The following is a 21,184-nucleotide window of genomic DNA, read 5'->3' as shown; positions in this document are numbered from 1 at the left end:
ACATATTTGTACTTACTCATTTGTATTTATACAGTACATTCATTTTTGCAGAAATGTGTTACATGTAAACTGAAAATGGAAGAGCAATAGGAAGATGTGTAAGAAGATATGTATTTTATCTGAGCCACAAAATCTGTTGTAGATTAAATATGGAGTCATCTCAGTCTGTTTTTGCATGTCAAAAACATAAACATTTCTCATTGTTTTAATATGCAGTTATGCAGACTATAAATTGAGAAGAGGGAATGACAAAATAATCACAACTGAAACTTTATTATGCCAACACAGATACATTCAAGTTATCAAATAAAACAACTAAAAGACAATCAAAGCAAAACAGAAGTAGCCTATAATTAAAACAAACAAACATTAGTTCCCGGCCATTTACTAACGACAGGCCACTGACAAATCAATGGCTGTAATAATTAAATTATATTGCTGTGAACAAACTATTAAGCATACATAAACAGTTGGCTATCAAAAAAGAAGCTTAACTTCATTCAACGCTGAAATGCAGTTACATTACCGAAAACAATTCCTGTGAGGAGCGTGCACTATTTTCAGTGGCGCTTTAACGCGAAACAGGAAACTCATGAACATTAATATTACACAAATAATATTTTTCTTAAGAGCTGCTTACAGAATCATATTCAACCAGCTATTGCAACAGATACAATTAGTGAGAAACAAAGATATATAAACACAAGATATGCAAAGAGATTCTTAAAACACATATATTGTGTTAGTATTTTAGACATCTAAAGGACAGTAATCATTAGCCACTAGGGCCAGTCAATGGTGTTTTCATTGTCACTTCCGGGGCTTGATCGGGCCTCGTAGGGGCTTCCTCAGGGCCAATGGCCAGGGTTTTTTGGCCCGCCGAATACCTTGGTCCAAAGCAGGCCAGCTCGGGCTAGAGGAGTGGTTACGAACAAAGGCGGATTTTATCTGAGTCTGGAGACGATGATGATTTCATACACCAGCTAACATCACCAATAAAGTCATTTTAAAACCATTTTAGCTCGAAACTCACTTTCAGACAGCCACAAGTGTGTTTTAAATAACTTCTGTTTGTGATCCGATGTGGATTCTGATCACCGTATAAGGCAGAAATAGCGACTCAAAAGACTATGTGTGCAAACCATTATCATAGTAAACATGGTAAATACGACTGCTTGAAGAAATCAGACAAATCATATAGGCTATCGCAATCGTGTATTTATTTTATCTGTCAGTACGTCTCATCTTCTTATACAGGACTGTCTGATATCCTTATTTAGCTCTGCATATGTCATACAATAAAGCAACTCTTTTTTCTCTGACTGAAAATATATATAACCGTATTGGGACTGTCACTGGAGAGAGTGCTAAAGCTGCTCAGGTCGTATTTTGTTAGAAAATTTGTGGAAATGATCGTTCTTCTGTCCTGTGACTACAATAAACAAAAACAGACGTGACTGAATAAGTACGCATGTCATCTTTCTTTCGTGAAATAATGGTAAATACCCAACGGTATGTTGAAAGCTGGCTTGCACTGGCACGACAGTGGAAACGCGGCTATTTGTGTTAGAAAACCTTGATAAGATCACATTGTGTCATGGTAATTAACATACAAAAATACAACAATTAGTAGCTTCACTCAGAAATTACTAAAGAACAAATCAAACATATGAAAGTAAATAAGAAAAATAATGAAGAATGAAAACAGTGAATGTAAGTGAACACATTCACATGTGTTTTCACTCATAATTTGTGCAGATGAAGTTGAGTTTGTGAGATTCAGGAAGGCTGATCCAGCGCTGATCTCCTCCAGACTGAACTGCTCCTTTTCTCCTCTCGAGGCGGCAGTCTTCCGGTGTCGTTCTGTTCCCGGGTGCCCAGTTTTGATAGCACATGTTCTCTCCGCTCAGCCAGAGCCACATGTTCATGGCGCAGTAGTTGTGTAAACCCAACCACACGGCCGCAGTAGACGCACGTTTAACCACACAATTCACCTCACGCTGCATCTCGTCTGAATGAACTGAGACCAAATCCACATGATTCTGTCTGCAGTATCTCAGAGCTTCAGGCCACGTCTGGTTCTCTTTGATCAAAATCAGTTTATCTGGACAAAAAACAATAGAGAGAGTCTGATCAAAAACAACATGCAGAAAAAAACACTGTAGAGGAATCATGTCAGACATGTAGTGTGAACTTTAAGATATCTGGAGGTGATGGATTGTGTGTGTTTTGTGAGGATCTGCTCACCTTCATGACACACAAATGAATATTGGTTTTTGCAACTGATGTCACCCCATTCTCCCAGAGAGTACTGCCTAATCACTGTACAGTTTTCAACACCTCTTGTATTATCAGGTTTATTAGGAGCCCAGTATCTGAATGAGGAGTCACTCTGATCTGACCACTGCCATGAGTCTCTGAACAGACCGATCCAGACATCATTAGATATGTGACTATCACTGATGAACTTCTGAATCTGCTGATTCTCATTCTGGTTCCTCACACTGACCAGATCAGTGTGATTCTGTCTGCAGTAACTCTGAGCGTCTCTCCACTTCATCATCTGATTGACAAAGACGAGTCTTGTGTTCACTTTAAGAAAAACAAATGAAGATTCATGAATCAGTTTGTTCATTATTCTCACACTGCTTTACAGCTTGGATGTGAATAAAAGCAGTGGTGGAGCATCAGAAACATGTGTCATTCAAAGACTGATTTTGCTGATATAACATTAAGCAAATTGTTGTTATAATTTTATTGCAACTTTATATTTGCCCATTATGTCTTGTGACATGTTTCTCTGGAATACTGGACACAAAGAGCTGAAGGAGAGAAACATCAAATGGATGAAGATGTTACACTGCAGGTCAATATGTGCGTTGCTTGTTAACAGCAGGTGTTCATCACAAATGCACAATCATCACTTAAAGGAACTGTATGTAAGAAATGTATTTCAATTAATCATAAAATGGCCCTGATATGTCACTAGACATTAAGAACTCATATTAATTTCAAATACTTATATCACTGACAACAGTAGTCCGGCCAGGATATTGTCATTTTAAAAGTGAAGTTGCAGCCCTCAACTGATGTTGATGTTGACATGTTGTGTTTTGGCCTGAAGCGCCACCCGTCACCTGTCTACCAATCACAAAGTCCGTAGTGTTTCAGCATCTGGGTTGCCAGCTCTGCTCTAGTTACCGCAGCTACAAACTTTTTGGATAAAAATGTCTAACTTTACGAAACCTAAAAGACCTCATTATGAATCAGAAAAACGTCATGACAATGTCCGAAATAAAACAAAGATTTATATAGGAGATGCCTTTGAAAGATGGAGATGGCTGAAAACGGAGAAGAATTTGAAGACAGACGCCAACGGTGTTAATTTTTTTTTTCCTGGACAGGTAAGGTATATCTGTTTTTTTGGCTAACTTGTACTAAATGTAAATGGACATTTCAAATATTTATGACAGTCGAACAAAGTTATGCATGTTCGTGCAAAGTAACGTTAGGTTAGCGCATATGGAGGAGGTGGGTCATTGAATTTAAAAGGTAACGTTAAGGAATTGTTTGGGGGAAAAAAACGGCTAGTCATCATTGCTAACATTAGTAATGCATTATCAGAGCCCGTTTCTCTGTCATTATGTTGAGACGCTGAGGAAAACCACATTAGCACGCCCATTATGGCAATGTGAAAACGTATTTGAGACAGTAGCCTAACGTTACCTCTGTAAAAATGATTCCTTATTCGTTCTTCGCATATAGTGGACAACACATGCTGCAAGTTGACCTGTATGACACATAGTGACTTAGGCTTGTGCTTGTGTAGCACACGTGTCAATTAATATTGCACTTGCAGCTAGTATTAATCATAGGCCAATAGGTTCGACTATGGAGGTGTAATAAAAACAACACTGTTGAATTAAAAGTAAATCTTTAGTGAAATTGAAATTTCTTTTTAAAAGGAAAATAAAATAAAATTAGGAAAATAAAATAAAACTCAATCCATGTCACAATACTTGTTCAATAATAAATCACAGTTACATGAATTTTCAATTAAATTGACAGTAATTTAACAAGTTCACTTGACTCCTTTTGATTTGGGTGCACCCTCTAACTATGAATATCTCCTAGAATAACACACCTTCAATATCAATTACAAACATTCACAATTGTAAAGGTGGACAGTTCACTCAAATATTCAAAAATTAAATCCTTGGTATTGAACACAATGCAAAAATAATGGTTCAGAAGGAAAAAAAGAGTTCAATGAATCACTGAAAAGATTCATTGAAAGGATCAGTTCAGAGGGTTCAATTCAAAAAGTCCAGTTCAAAAAGTTCCGCTGAAAGATTCGTTTCAAAGATTCGAATCAAAGATTCGGTTCAAAGATTCAGTTCAAAGACTCGGTTCAAAGAATCAAAAATCCGTAGATTCGCTGAAAATGATTCATCAGTTCACGAGGAAAAATCAAACAGGCAATCAGATCTTTCCTACCCAATTCCTCAGGTGTTTGTTTGAACTCAAATCTCACAGTTCACCATGTTCATCTCACTGGGAAAGGCTCGCCATCTCGAATGAATCGTCACGATCACGCGGAATCTAACAGTTCCAGCGTAGGCAAAAAACCCGACCTGCATGTGCAACAGGCAGTTTTTAGTTCACAACACACATTAAATGCACTGCTTCTAGCTTAACAACAGGACATAGTATCACTTGTTACCTTATTTAACATATAACAGTTATATTTCCATTGTAATTCGACAGCTTAGGTAACATTACACTGCTCAACTAACATAAAACGACTCGTTCATCACCATCAACAACAAAATATGAACATTAGGAACTCATATACACACTGTCTTTTAACCATTACATCTCTTTTACCTTGTTAAACATCAGCTCTTATCAGCATTTCATTCTGACAAAGAAATACGTTTTCATTCTCTCTCAATTGAACACATCATTAATCATTTAATCACATTTATGACAGTTTACACATCTCAAAATGTGTACTCACCAAATCCAAAGAAAATTGAACATAAACGTCTCTCTTCTAATCCTCTCTGCACATTTGTAAACTTTTACACAAAGTTATGCTTCTGCTCGTTTCACCAATCGCACAGAAAAGAAAATGGCTTCTCCCATCCAGCAACTAGCGTGGTGGGGCGGGGCCTTCAATGTAAATCTCACGTAATTGGACAATCATTAAGATGTCAATCATCACACTGACATGCATTTCGCTTTGATTTCAGAATTTTTCTTACATGTTTTACTCATTTCTAGTTAGTTTATTATTTTAACATTTCCTTTTTATAAACTTAATTTATTTCTTTATACAGGGTTACATCCTCCCCTCTTGAAGGTAAGCAAGTCTCTTTGCGGTTTGTCCCTTAACTTGACCCTTCAGTTAACTATTGGGCAGTATTGAGTCAGCATTTGACAAATCAGCAAGACTCATTGAATTAACCACTGCTTCGCTCAATGACTGGAACAAGTTTTGGACTACTGAGGTAAGGGGATTACCCAACTGTGGGTAATGGAATTTCTTTGGAGGTTTTGGGACCCTGTTTGATCGTCTTTGGTTGACATTTACACTTGATCTTGCATTTACATTAACCTCTTGTTCCGTTCTCTCTTCCAGATCCTGATGATCAATGGACATATCAATTTCCTCCTCATCACCAGTTGGATCGTATGATGGTAAGTATCCTCCTTCAACTTCAATTCCTGTTGGCATAGTTTCTTTTACTTCCGGATCTGTAGGTTCATTCATTTCCGTTAACCCTCTCGAACTTTCATCCAGTGGAAGAACGTTAGCTGGACTGCTCACACTCTGAGGTAATTCGGTTTCATGAGGTAAGTCCTTTCCTTTTCCATCAGCCACTTTTGATTTTTCAACATCATATGCATAGGTAATCCTTGTTTCTCCAGCAGGAATTCTACTGAATATGCAAATTTCATCCTCTGAATCCGATTGTTCCTCATTCAACAGTTCCTTCTTCCTTTGGCTTCGTGTCTTAGGCTTGGAGATGTTTTCTGGATCAGGAACACTTTCCTCAGAAGTAGTAAGGAACCCACAAGGCAATAGTAGATCCCTGTGCAACACTCGCACAGGAAACATCCTTATCCTGTGGATGAACTTTATAAACTGGCAGGTCTCCGACTCGCTCCGCTACTATATGAATAGTAGGCTCCCACTTGTCTGCAAGTTTATGTTTTCCCCTGATTCGGACGTTTCTCACTAAGACCTTGTCTCCGACTTCAAGAGTTGATTCCTTCACTCGTCTGTCGAATCTGTCCTTATTCCTTAATGCAGACTTTGAAGCGTTTTGAGTGGCAATTCGGTAACTCTCCTCAAGTCGGGCTTTGAGACTTTGGACATATTTGGAATGCGACTCATGGACAGGTTTTTCTACAGGCAGCCCAAAGGCTAAATCCACCGGCAGTCTGGGTTGCCTCCCAAACATGAGCTCATAAGGCGTGAATCCAGTTACCTCATTTTTTGTGCAATTGTAGGCATGTACTAATGGTTTTACAAAGTCATGCCAATGTGACTTATCCTGCTCCTTTAAGGTACCCAACATGTTTAGAAGCGTCCTATTGAAGCGCTCTACAGGATTACCGCGAGGATGATAGGGAGTTGTCCGCACTTTATGAATTTTTGCCATCTCGCAAAGCTCTCTGATTAGTTTAGATTCAAAGTCGGCTCCTTGATCACTTAATATCCTCTCAGGAAAACCATAGTGGACAATGAATCCGTCCCAAAGGCACTTAGCCACAGTTCTGGCTTTCTGGTTGTTGGTGGGTATTGCAACTGCATATTTGGTGTAATGATCCGTCATAACGAGTACATTCTGGACATTACTTCGGTCTGGTTCAATGGAAAGAAAGTCTATACAGAGCAACTCTAGGGGTCGTGTAACCAGGATGTTGACCAGGGGTGCGGACTTCTCCGGCACAGCTTTCCGCTTAACGCACCGTTCACAGGTCTTGACCTTCCTCTCAACATCAACACTCATTTTTGGCCAATAGAAGCGAGAACGTACAAGGTCGAGGGTGCGATCCACTCCCATGTGGCCCATTTGATCATGCAGGCTCTCCAGCACTATAGCACGGAACTTTACAGGTAACACCAATTGGTAAGTTGTTTTGTCATCCAACTGCCGTCGTCTGTATAGAATTCCATCTCTTAATTCCAAGCGGTTCCACTCCCTCAGCAACAAAGGAATGTCTGGACATTCATATCTCACCGCACGACACGGCAATTTACCTTCTTCCAAATGACTGATGACTTGGTTCAGGATAACATCTGCCCTTTGTTCATGCTGTAAATCTATACCATTTAAACTAGGTAATGCAGATTCACACTCAGTCAATTCTTGATCAAAACAACCAGGAATAGCATCCTGCTCCATTGCCAGGGACTCCACTAGAGCAACAGGGTTTCCATACTCTTGTTGTACGATGTGTTTATCACATACAGCTTGAACAACAGCACAGTCCATGACTACACCTTTATCTCCACCCAGATGCTTGGCAGCGAATTGCTGTATCCGTTCCTGTTCCTTTTGTGACACCATATCATTGATCAGCTCGCCATGGGGACGTCTTGATAATCCATCGGCATCTTGGTTTTGCTTTCCTGATCTATAGGTCAGATCAAAAGAGAATGTGGCTAATGCTGACAGCCAACGATAACTTATGGCATCAAGCTTCGCAGAGGTTAAGATGTAAGTAAGAGGATTACTGTCAGTTATGACAGTGAAGTGATTGCCATACAAATAGTCAGAGAATTTCTCAGCTACTGCCCACTTTAAAGCAAGAAACTCCAACTTGTGGGCGGGGTATCGTGACTCACTTCTAGAAAGACCTCTACTGGCGAAAGCTATGACCTTTTTCTCTCCATCTTGCTCCTGATATAATGCAGCGCCAAGACCTGTTGTGCTTGCGTCTGTGTGGAGGATGTAGGGTAAGGTTGGGTCTGCAAAACCAAGGACAGGAGCACTGGTAAGTTTGGAGATTATTGCGTTGAATGCTTCATCACAAGCCGTTGTCCATCGACTCCCAAATGACTCTTTTGGGTTAAAATAATTTCCCTTCAACTCTTTGTTCAAGGTCTTACGATTCAGTGGGGCATAACCACCAGTTAAGTCATTTAAGGGTTTCGCTATCTTGGAATAATCACGGATGAACCGTCGATAGTATCCCGAAAATCCCAGGAATGATCTCAGCTCTTTTAGGTTCTTTGGTTTTGGCCAGGTTTTAAGTGCACTGATCTTTTCGGGGTCTGTCTGTACTCCTGTCTCCGATATTATGTGGCCTAGGTAACGGACTGAAGTTTGGAAAAACTTGCATTTTTCTGGGGATAATTTCAACCCATACTCTCTTAATCTTGTCAGTACTTTTAGAAGCCGTTCTTCATGCTCCTCAAGGGTCTGGGAAAACACTATTAAATCGTCAAGGAACACCAGGACCTCCGTAAGATGTAGATCGTCCATACACTTTTCCATTAACCGTTGGAATGTACTTGGAGCGTTGGTAATTCCTTGAGGCATCCGATTAAATTCCCAAAATCCTAAGGGACAAGAGAAAGCGGTTTTGTACTTATCAGACTCCTCCATCTCTATCTGGTAATAACCAGACTTCAAGTCCAGGACTGAGAACCATCGTGAACCCGTCAAGGCCGAAAAAGACTCTTCAAGGTTCGGCAAAGCATAGGAGTCCTTCACAGTTTGTGAATTCAGTTTTCTGTAATCCACACACAGTCTAACGTCACCATTCTTCTTGCGTACGACTACGATTGGGGATGCAAAAGGAGACTCAGATTCCCGGATCACTCCAGACTCTTTTAGCTCTTGCAAGTGCCGTCGAACAGCAGCCAGATCGTGAGGATGGATAGGACGGGCTCTTTGTTTGAAAGGGGCTTCTTCAGAAAGCTTGATGTGATGCTTAACTTTGGATGTTCGACCGAAATCAAGGTCATGTTGAGCGAACACATCAGACATATCACTGAGCTTCTTACTGATCCTATCCTTCCAACCTTGGGGCAATGAAGAGTCCCCAAAGTCAAAAGTAATCGCTTCATTGGAACAGCTCTGACCAGCAGGTACAGATCCCACCTCACATTCTTGAGGGATGACACTTTCGATGGCATGCACTTCAGCAACCACAGCATTTGGCTGCAGTACTACATCCCGATGTGACTCATTCCACAGCTGAACAGTCAACTTTTGCGGCGCAAACGTTGGCACTTGAACTACACCACTTTGGAAAAGAACACCCCCAGGGAGTGAGGAATTTGTTGGGGGCTCCAGAAGAACAGATTCTTGAGCAGGTAAGCAGTTCACATAGGTCTTTCCACAGAGAGCAACTTTCTGCTGTGCTGGGATGACTACGGGCTCCTTGCTTTGTAGTCTCACCAATCCAAGGCATCCATTGACATTCTGTTTATGCCGTAATTCCAGAGTTTTCAGGACCGCACTGTAGCCGTATCGCGGAGAATGTTGTTCAAGGATATTCATTTCAGAACATTCAGCGTACAAGGAATCAAGAGTGTTAGTCCCGATCAAGACTTGAGACTGTTTTCCAGTGTTGAAATCAGGAACAACTAGTGCAAGTGTGGAAATTTCAACCTCAGCTCCTACCATGTCTTCTGGAAAAGTAATTGGAATTTCGACATATCCTTTATATGGAACTGGCTGACCGTTTGCACCACTGACCTCAAGAAGATGATTCAGGGGCTTGATGGAATGATTAGTCAAGCAAGCTTGGTAGAAGGACAAAGGAACTGTAGTCACCTGCGACCCCGTGTCAAGTAAGCAATGACATTCGGTTCCTGAGATTTTGACTTGCGCTGTACACTTGGATCCGACCAGACGTTGAATATGGGATTTGTGGTGTGGGCCTGAGTTTTTTCTGATGGGACAACCTTTAGGTTCACCAGCTCCAGTTTGTCCCACAACTGGAACTGTTAGGCGTTTAAAGAAGTTGCACCAACATGGCTGTTTTCTCTATCCCACTCTTGCTGTTTCAAACGCAGTTCATTTCTTTTCTTTTCAACTAGCCTGGGGTTTGGAGAATTTTCACAGGTTACAGAAATGTGGCCATCTTCACCACATCTGAAACAGTACCCAGGGCGTGGTCTGGATTTCGTGACAGGATCACCGTTTGACTTGAACGGCTGTCTGGCGACAAACTCAGGAGTGGTAAGGGATGGTGATGTCTTATGCTTGGGTTTGACTGTTTTTCTGGGCTTTGGGAGAGTCAATGAAGTTAACTGTTCCTTTAACTCAGCAATTTGCTTCTTCAAGTCAGCGGTCTCAGACAACAACTTTGACTCATGAGGGGATTTGCTTGCAATGGCAGTATCTTGGCTGTAAGCATGAGCAGATCTAGGCTGCAGATGAGCAGGCTGTGTTTTCTGCTTGGAAGAACCAATATGGCTTCTCATACGTAACAATTTCTGTGCACTCTTGTCTTCTCTGGTTCTAAGGGAACGTAATAAGTCTTGGAACTCAAGAGGGTCATCTCTACGAGTCTCGAGACGAAGTTCAGAAATAAGGATGTCATCCCAGCAGCCTCTGCAAAACTGCCGTAGAAGATGATGGTTGGCTTCAGACGATTTAATTCCACCTCCTCTGACTGCCTTGCTCAGAGCAACTTGAAGCCTTTGGAGATAGCTAGATGCTTTCTCGCCATCATTCTGAAATGTGTTCATGAATTTTGAGAACAACTCATCACCATCTTCAATTGCACCATAAGCTGAATCAAGCATATTAAGGAAAGCTCTGGGAGAAGCACGAGGGCCTAGTGACTTGACGATATCAGTGGCAGGAGATAAGAGACTCTCCATAATTCTCCTTACTCTTTGTAAGTCAGACACAGAAGGGTCATCACAGAGTAATTCAACATTACATCGCCAAGTGTCGTAATCTGATTCATTGCTGGGCGGGGGAATTCTCCCTGAGAAAGGGCGGAGCCTAACAACAGCAGTTGATGGAATTGCTGCAGCGACTTCACTCTTAACTATATGCTCCACAATGACTTTCTGCACCTCAGCAGGATTGAGTTGAACATGACTCATTGTACTTGACAAGCGCTTTTCAGACTTTGGTACATCATCTTGATCATGTGTTGGCTCATTGGAAATTGAACTAGGACTATGAACATTCACCTTGGAAGTATTCTGCTCTCTGATGGAATTGAGCTCATCAAACGCAGGCTCATCCTCATCCACCTCATCTGGAATTAAGGAGCTTGAGATCTGCGAGAGTTCTTCTCGAAGCAAAGCGGTAAAGGATTTCCCACTATGCTTAGCAATGGTTTTCAGGGTGGATAAGTAAGAGGTTGTAGCACCAGAACTCTCCTCACAAGAATAGACACTGCTCAGGGCTCTTATCTGGTAAGTTAAGCTTGGGTCGTCTTTATCTTTGTAACTCAGGGGTAGCAAGGGACTTATTGATTCAATGGCTGATCCGAAGTTGTACTCTACAATGGTGTGGTCATGATACTTGGACTCAGGATCGTTAATGGGAAGGACTCTTGCGATGGAACCATGACATTTTAGAAGATCAAGGAACTCTTCATCATCAAGGGTGCTAACTGGTCCACTGACTAGGAGGGCATTTAAAACTTTGACACTCTCCTTCTGTACTATTTCCATGTTCTTAATGTCAATTTTGCGACACAAACTGATTTGAATGTCTTTTTTGTCAATTACTATTTTTTCTTTTTAGATGTAAAGCATCAATAAAGCTATCAATTACACCTCCTGGCTGGCTCGCCACTTTTTATGTAGCACACGTGTCAATTAATATTGCACTTGCAGCTAGTATTAATCATAGGCCAATAGGTTCGACTATGGAGGTGTAATAAAAACAACACTGTTGAATTAAAAGTAAATCTTTAGTGAAATTGAAATTTCTTTTTAAAAGGAAAATAAAATAAAATTAGGAAAATAAAATAAAACTCAATCCATGTCACAATACTTGTTCAATAATAAATCACAGTTACATGAATTTTCAATTAAATTGACTGTAATTTAACAAGTTCACTTGACTCCTTTTGATTTGGGTGCACCCTCTAACTATGAATATCTCCTAGAATAACACACCTTCAATATCAATTACAAACATTCACAATTGTAAAGGTGGACAGTTCACTCAAATATTCAAAAATTAAATCCTTGGTATTGAACACAATGCAAAAATAATGGTTCAGAAGGAAAAAAAGAGTTCAATGAATCACTGAAAAGATTCATTGAAAGGATCAGTTCAGAGGGTTCAATTCAAAAAGTCCAGTTCAAAAAGTTCCGCTGAAAGATTCGTTTCAAAGATTCGAATCAAAGATTCGGTTCAAAGATTCAGTTCAAAGACTCGGTTCAAAGAATCAAAAATCCGTAGATTCGCTGAAAATGATTCATCAGTTCACGAGGAAAAATCAAACAGGCAATCAGATCTTTCCTACCCAATTCCTCAGGTGTTTGTTTGAACTCAAATCTCACAGTTCACCATGTTCATCTCACTGGGAAAGGCTCGCCATCTCGAATGAATCGTCACGATCACGCGGAATCTAACAGTTCCAGCGTAGGCAAAAAACCCGACCTGCATGTGCAACAGGCAGTTTTTAGTTCACAACACACATTAAATGCACTGCTTCTAGCTTAACAACAGGACATAGTATCACTTGTTACCTTATTTAACATATAACAGTTATATTTCCATTGTAATTCGACAGCTTAGGTAACATTACACTGCTCAACTAACATAAAACGACTCGTTCATCACCATCAACAACAAAATATGAACATTAGGAACTCATATACACACTGTCTTTTAACCATTACATCTCTTTTACCTTGTTAAACATCAGCTCTTATCAGCATTTCATTCTGACAAAGAAATACGTTTTCATTCTCTCTCAATTGAACACATCATTAATCATTTAATCACATTTATGACAGTTTACACATCTCAAAATGTGTACTCACCAAATCCAAAGAAAATTGAACATAAACGTCTCTCTTCTAATCCTCTCTGCACATTTGTAAACTTTTACACAAAGTTATGCTTCTGCTCGTTTCACCAATCGCACAGAAAAGAAAATGGCTTCTCCCATCCAGCAACTAGCGTGGTGGGGCGGGGCCTTCAATGTAAATCTCACGTAATTGGACAATCATTAAGATGTCAATCATCACACTGACATGCATTTCGCTTTGATTTCAGAATTTTTCTTACATGTTTTACTCATTTCTAGTTAGTTTATTATTTTAACATTTCCTTTTTATAAACTTAATTTATTTCTTTATACAGGGTTACACTTGCGTTAATGACAGATACCTACTGTTACAAGTTAGACTAACAGCTAACCTACTGTTCTAACATTGTACTGTCACATACGAGCGTTCATATTTACAATTATATTTGGCTAATCGCCATTAGTATATTTTTGCGATACATAATTACTTCACAAAACATCTCTCATGAAGCATAAACATAATTAACAGAAAGAAAAAAAAATGCTGTGTAGGACTCGTCATTTGCCATTGGAAGCTCCTTGTAGCAGCCTACGTTCCTGCTGGATCCTGCAGCCTATCTGGCAACCTCGAGTCAGGGGGTTTGAAAGTGATTGCAGTACCAGTTTAGCCACAATCCTACATACAGTTCCTTTAATTAATCACTTAATTATCTCATTAACTGTCCCACTGTTTCAGAGTTACATTTTCACACTCAGTGTGGACTCATTTAAACACTATCAGTGTTAATTTAAAACTGAGGATTTTGCTGTGATCCTGTCGGTAAAAAGTCAATTAAAAATGTTGGATCATAGACTAATAAAATAAGCTATTGCTGCAATATTAATGTTAGTGTTTGTCTTGTTTCTAGTCTTTTTGTGTTGTAATGGACAATGTGTCTGTCTGAGTTCACTTAAAGTTAATTTAAGAATGACGTCTTTACAGGTTTGTGTTGAGATCCTGAAAGCTGAATGAATCACACAGCTCTAGGCGTTCGGGTGGCTTATCACATACTTTGTAGCTAATGCTCACAAATTCATGTCATTTTAAACATCTACTCTTAATTTCTGATAATTGTAATGTCCAAAACAAAATAACTATATCATATTATTGTAATACGGGTACCAAGTGAACACAATAAAATCACACTGACAAGACGAGAACTGAACTTTGTTCTCAGAGTTTTGTTCATAAATTATCAAGATGGGGCAAGCTGTCCTTTGTCTGTGAAATGCATTCATTAATTCATTACAATTTATTTTGAATTAATAATTTACAGTATAAATTTTTCTGGAAAAAAAAATTCTCTATGTTCTCTAATGGCAGTATCAACAACAAAATATCAACATGTGTTTAATATTGCGTTATTTATTTTTTTATACAGAAGTTGAAAGTGGACAAATCCACAATCTCCCCTATATTTATGACCACATTAAAAAGTCGCATCATTTAGTACTGCATTATAAATGAATGTGTGTTGCCATTGAGCTGCACTTACTGTTGTTAGATGAATTGCAGATGAAAGTCAGGCTGGTACTACATGACCAATCATTCCATTGTCCATTTCTCATAAAAGCACACTCGTCTCTGCCATCGGGTTGTCCAGATCCCCAGTTCAGATAGACTGCAGGATCACCTGAAGACCACTGCCATTTATCAACACCCGTTCTCTGCAGCCCAATCCAGACATGCTGAACACCTCTATCATTCACACTCTTCTTCAGCTCGTTTATGTCGTTCATGTTGTCAGCGGTGGCCAGATCTGTGTAAGTCTCTCTGCAGTATCTCTGAGCTTCAGTCCAGTTCTTCAACACATTTATAAAGTGATACTGGCGCTGAACACATTCAGATAAGGAGCAGAGAGCTGTGAAAGAGAGGGTTTGATTTAATGCTTTTCATTACAGAGTCAAACCTGATGAAACTATAAACCATAAATAAAACAACACACACACTCACCAATGAGAAGAAGAACGAAATATAGAGTTTGCTCCATTTCTGAGGGAGGAAAACATTGCAAAACTAAATAAACATGATCATGTAATAAAATACATTTTAGCAGCGTAATGCTTTACAATAATTGAGACAATATTCTCAAAGTCTAATCTTGTTTGAAGAATAAACATGTTTGTTGTTCTTACTTTAGAGGTTGCGTGTTGCTGTCTGCAGCCTTAAACTATGTGGTTATTATATCTGCTTAAATCTGTAATATTTCCATATAGCGGCTTCACAGGAAAAATCCACCTCAGCATTTGCAGTTTCTATTCTTATCATTTGTTTTCCATATTCTTTCACCACCAATACTATCAGTGAACATCCCAAACGCACAGTTTTAGCACGAAAGCACAATATCTCTTCATGTTTGATTCTGTCATGAGCCCTATATGGGCACAATGCAATGGCCATCAACAGACGTGCAAAGAAAAGACAACAGCAGGAACACATACAACTCCTTAATCATGGTAAACAGTAGCACAGAGAACATCCATGCACATTATTTCACTATAGTGACTTCGCCCATGATGATAACACAGTAAAAAATCCCTTTTATGAAATTGTTCATAACATTGTTCAGAATAATCTTTAAACATAAAAATGAATCATTGAGGCTCTAAGTATAACATTAAAAAATCATTATTTTTTAAAAATAAATCTTTGTTTGTTACTTTACTTGGATATTTTGAGTAGCTCGCTTAATTTGGATTTTATAGCAAATACATATTTTATATAATTATATATCGCACTTCTAATGTATATATTTTATGTGCCTTATTTTGCCACACGATATATTGAGTTTTCCTTTGACTAAAACTAGACTAAAATGATGAGACTTTTAGTCGACTATGACTAAAACTAACAAGGACATTTGGCAAAAGACTAAGACTAAGACTAAATTAAAAATAGGTGACAAAAGTGTCAAACAAGTGTCAAACACAAGAGTGACAGTACTGGACACCCCGAACTTCTTTAATTCATCTGACATTGATCTGAGTGTGGAGTTAAAGAGAGGACTGAACATGTGCTCTCCAGGACTTCATGCCATCCTTCTGGTTCTTCCTTTACACACTTTCACTCAGCAAGACGCAGATACCCTGCTCTTATTCAAGCAGATGTTTGGAGAGAAGGCCATGAAACACACATTAGTCCTCTTCACACACGGAGACGAGCTTCAAAATAAATCTCTTGATCAGCTAATAAGACGAAACGCAGAGCTGTCCAAACTCACAGAGGCGTGTGGAGGGAGATTCCACCTGCTGAACAACAAAGATCTGAACAACAGAGATCAGGTCACCAAACTCCTGATCAAGATCCAACAAATGCTGTCTGGAAATCAGAACAGATGCTACACTATACAGATGTTTGAGACTCAGTCACAAATCAAAGTACATCTGAAGCTAAAATATCTGTATGCAGTCAGTGTTGTCCTTGTGTTAACGGTGGGTTGTGTGAATATGGAGAAGGACGGTTCTTGGGATTTTAAATCATTTCTACACGGTTGTGTCAGTGGCGTCTTCGCTGCAGTTTCAGGAGCTGCATCAGGACACATCTGGGCAAAGATATGGAAAAATCAGTGTCAGAGTATTGGGAAATGTACAAAACAATACCTGAAAACTGTCAGTGTGCTGGGAGTCCTGAGTGGCTGCGCTGCTGGAGGGATCAGTGGGTGTTTGGGGGGACCGGCCGGTTTATCAGCTGCTTTACTGAGAGGAATAGAGGGGGCTGTTGTGGCTTATACCACAATCATCAACCATTGCACATAGTTATGATGTACGTGTCATTCTCAGTACAGGGCTACAAACTTTAGTATTTCATATCAATGTTATTAACAACATTATTATCAATAATACAAATCATGTGGAAAGTAAGCTCATGGGATGCAGCTGTTCAAATGTGCCTATGGGGATTTCCTTATTCCTCAATTCTCAGTTGATCATTTGTTATACTGTTTAATGTTTGTGTAACAAATTCATATAAAATAAAAACGTTTTGTTATAATATAATGATTTGAGTCTGTTCAGTGTTTTGAGATGCTATTGAAACTATCAGAAATAGGTCTCATTTGTGACAACTGTGGTTATAAAGATCTTTGCTTTAATACTGAAATAATAATAATAATAATAATATAACAAACAAAAGAATAATGATTTTTAAAGCAATAATATCAAGATATTCGGAACTGAAACCTTTTGTAAGTCAGAAATGTAAATGGTTTGAGAATTGCTTTTATGTAAAAGTTTGTAATTAATGTTGTGTGGCATTAATAATAATAATAATAATAATAATAATAATAATAATAATAATAATAATAATAATAATAATAATAATAATTAATAATTTGTTACATTAATACAGCGCTTTCTAGGCACTCAAAGTGCTTTACATAGAAGGGGGGAATCTCCTCAACCACCACCAATGTGCAGCATCCAACTGATGATTAGGAGGCCATGATGGACAGGGGCCAATGGGCAAATTTGGCCAGAATGCCGGGGTTACACCCCTACTCTTTATCGATGGGCATCCTGGGATTTTTAATGACCACAGAGAGTCAGGACCTCGGTTTAACGTCTCACCCGAAGGACGGTGCTTGTTACAGTATAGTGTCCCCATCACTACACTGGGGTGTTAGGACACACACAGACCACAGGGTGAGCGCCCCCTGCTGGCCTCACTAACACCTCTACCAGCAGCAACCTAGTCTTCCCAGTTGGTCTTAAAACTTATTATAGAAAGAGATTTAGAGGTACTGCATAGATATAAGTTTTGCTGTGATGCCGATGTGTTTGTTTGTCTATTCAACATTCTTTATAAAAGTCTTTTTTTAGCAGAAATGTTGTTTGGTCTAATCTCTGAGCAACACCATTTCACTTTAATTTCCATTTTCTTTTAGTAGATGCTTTTAGTGAGATACAAAGGAATAACATTACAAGCAGTTTTCCACATAAAACCTGTAACTTATTAATAAAAGAGCAATTTTCTGAACTGTATTGACTTATGTTCTGTTGAAGAAGCTTGGATGGATGTTCTTGATGGACTTAAACTTGCTGGATCTTCATCAAAATGCAATATATGTGCTGACAACCTGTTAAACCAGGGGTGTCCAAATTCTGTCCTGGAGGACTGCTGTCCTGTAGAGTTTAGCTCAAACTTCTATGATAGTCGGTATCTATGATATCAACTTCTAATCCACTTATATGATAATGAAACTTCAAAATATTTGGCAAATACAAACAGTGACGAAATTTGAAGACGGAAATTCTATAACCATATTCTTTTAAGAGATCATAAGGGTCATTTTTATTTCATTTCATTAATGAGATTTTCAGATGTTGACAAAATTTGCCATTTCACTGGTGCAACTTGGGTGCACACTAACTTATAAAATACAAAAATTATTGTATCCTCAATTATATAATATTCCAGGAAATTACCAACATCGTAAACATCAGTAATATCAATGGATTGTGGTGCTAGTGTAAATCTCCATCCATTAGCCCAAAAACCGAAAACTAATGACTTGGCCAGAAGGAATTCTGCGTGTAAGCCTTTTCAGCCTTTCGGTGAAGTTCTCCTAATTTATTGATATCTCATTTTAAATCTGACTCCATTAATAATTTTATCTGACTCCAATTCTAAGTGACTCCATAAAGTGTGCTACATTTAGAGTTTATCAGCTGATTTTATGATTAGTTGCGATTTAATTTAGATCGTTGATTTTCTTTATATCTTCCTAGTTTTTATATTCGTTCATCGAGAGACCCTAAATCGCACAGAGACATGACGCGTCCGGATTTCGCACGCTCACGGGCACAAAACGGTTACTTCTGTGATTAGTCAGAGGGTGTAGAGTGAATATTTTACCTTTAAGTGGTTGCACATGCTCACTCAACAAAAAGTGTAATTTTAGCAATATTCACGGACTACAACTTGCTAACCCAGCGATAGTCAGAAATCGGAATATCGCGCACGCTGCGCTCCATGCTTCAGTCGTGGCGTCATCGGTGTGATCTATCATAACCCTAGATTTTGCGGTAATAAAGAACTCTACATCGATCCATACTAGAATAATGATTTCGGAACCATACAAGAGAAATCAAGGTTAACATTTATTTTGGCCAGACAGGAAAAAGTAAATACGTAAACAAGAATCCATGGTACACAACTGATCAGCGTAAAAACATAAAACACAATTGCAAAGCAATATGAAAATAATTTAAAAGAGTCATCATGTCTGGCACATCTACATGCAGTTTGCACGGGGGGTCTGATTGCAGAATATTCCCCCAGAGAGTTAGAACATCCAGCCTTAAATACTCCAACCAGAACAAAAGGGCTGTAAATATTTGCAACACCCCCACCTGGTTTTGGGGGAGTGGATCAGATATCTTTGAAGAGACTACTCAAAGGAGAACTGAATTCTCATTAGTTTTCCAATCTTTCTAATACTACCAGTGACTGCAGTGAAACTGAGACCATTTTACCATTCGCACTGAGACCTTTAAAAAGACATCAAATATGAAAAGGATAAAACAATAGATTTACAAAATACATCATCACTGATATATCTGCATTTGGTGACTTGAAACCAGGACAAGGAGAGGGCAAAATGGGGAGGGGGAAGGAATGTTTGTCAGGGTGTTGTCACAGTTTCTGTGAGATCTTTTCCTCAAGATTAGTGACTTTTATTGTTCAATTACTGAGGTGTGTAGCTCAGCTTTTGTCTTAGCTCCAAAACCGACTCTTACACTAGTTGGTGTTTCACTGTGAAACATGACAAAAATATAATTATTTAATGATTTAAATAATTTTTTAGTATTTTTTTTTATTTTATTTTTTATTTTAAGAAAGCAATAATGGACAAAATACTCAATTAGAGCTTTATTTAGGAAGTATATAAAGCATTATAGTACACAAAACAGTATAACAAAACAAAAAATATAATTGTGAGGGTTTTTTTATTACAAACTATACACAGTATTTACAAAACAAATCATGGTTGCAATAAAACAGAAGAAAAAAAATTGATGCGTTATGATTTAATGTGTCAGTATAAAGTCCAAGACCACTGGGATGAAGGTTAGCATCAGTTATAATCAATGTTGAACAACAGGGAAAACCTCAACCTATATGTCAGTGCAGCATATTTTAATGTTAAATGTGAACAATATTTTTTTAAAATTGCATACACACGTTATCCTTTATTAACATCATGTCTACAGTGGGATGAGATGGAGCTAAACCATGTGGGCATATCACCCTGTAGGAGCAGGATTAGGCACCCTTGTGTATTCATTATTGGACCTTTTACCTTTTGGTCCATTTTGTAATTTTCGTATTGCCCTTTTAAAAAACTCACTGAATATGTGCCACACATATTCAAATGAACCCATATTTGCAATTTTCAACATCTCATTGGTGTAGCATCTTCCTTCATTTGCTTCTACCACTGTGTCAATCATCTGAAGTAACTCACTGACCTGCCCTATGTTATTCATATCTCTATTGTTAAAGGGGTCATAGAATGACATTTTTGTACAAGTTAATATGATTCTTTAGTGTCTAAATGAAAAGTTTGTAATATACTTTAATTAAAAATTCTCATTAGTATTGTAAGAAAACACTCATTTTACCTGGTCAAAACCAACTCAGTTTTCAGCAAGTCATTTCAGTGTATGTGACTTTAAATGATAATGAGCTTTGCTCACCCCGCCCCCTCTGCTCTGTGGGGCGTTCGGTTCGACCCGACACAACACCACAACACACGTGGAGTGTTGCCTTGACAACATTTGAGGGTATATTTTCGAGAAATAATGGCAACGGGAGTCTCTGAGGAAACATCTGAGCAACCTTATCATTTTGAACCGGAGTCGGACCAGGAACAGATGACGAACCCATCGAAGTTTGAACAGGACGTTTCTGAATGGTTGGTTAACGTCATGTCACTTTGATCTACCTTTGTACTGGCAGAGTAGCGTAGTTGCTATGTGTTTACTGATGTGTTAGTTCATTGACAGATTGATGTTATGTTATAAGATTTTTTTTTTACATTACTTCTTAATCAGTAACAGACACCGTTATAAACCATGTACAAAAGTAAGCTTAGTGTAGTGTTACCACGTTAACTTTATCACCTGAGTACACAGTTTGTAATAACAAACATAACGCGTTGTTCAT

The 21,184-nt window shown here is 38.6% G+C and overlaps 2 protein-coding genes across 2 annotated transcripts; one reads left to right on the top strand and one right to left on the bottom strand.

The window, feature by feature from the left end:
* Positions 1-255: 255 nt before the first annotated feature.
* LOC307123749 (C-type mannose receptor 2-like) lies at positions 256-15,203 on the bottom strand. The gene is made up of 5 exons (XM_079812431.1): positions 15,154-15,203; positions 14,972-15,010; positions 14,514-14,879; positions 2,248-2,592; positions 256-2,104 (listed from the first exon to the last, which is right to left on the bottom strand). The coding sequence occupies exons 2-5, from the start codon at positions 15,006-15,008 to the stop codon at positions 1,740-1,742; spliced, it is 1,113 nt and encodes a 370-aa protein (XP_079668557.1). The 5' UTR covers positions 15,009-15,010; positions 15,154-15,203; the 3' UTR covers positions 256-1,739.
* A 207-nt stretch (positions 15,204-15,410) lies between these two features.
* On the top strand, positions 15,411-16,773 carry LOC307123310 (GTPase IMAP family member 4-like; the record flags this gene model as incomplete). The annotated part of the gene is made up of 2 exons (XM_079811820.1): positions 15,411-15,474; positions 15,917-16,773. 2 exons carry the CDS (start codon positions 15,411-15,413, stop codon positions 16,771-16,773), a joined length of 921 nt encoding a protein of 306 aa, XP_079667946.1.
* Positions 16,774-21,184: the final 4,411 nt, after the last annotated feature.

This window comes from Gobio gobio, assembly GCF_949357685.1.
Source record: "Gobio gobio genome assembly, chromosome: 1".
Taxonomy (NCBI): domain Eukaryota; kingdom Metazoa; phylum Chordata; class Actinopteri; order Cypriniformes; family Gobionidae; genus Gobio; species Gobio gobio.
This window is presented reverse-complemented; position numbering and strand designations above follow the sequence as displayed.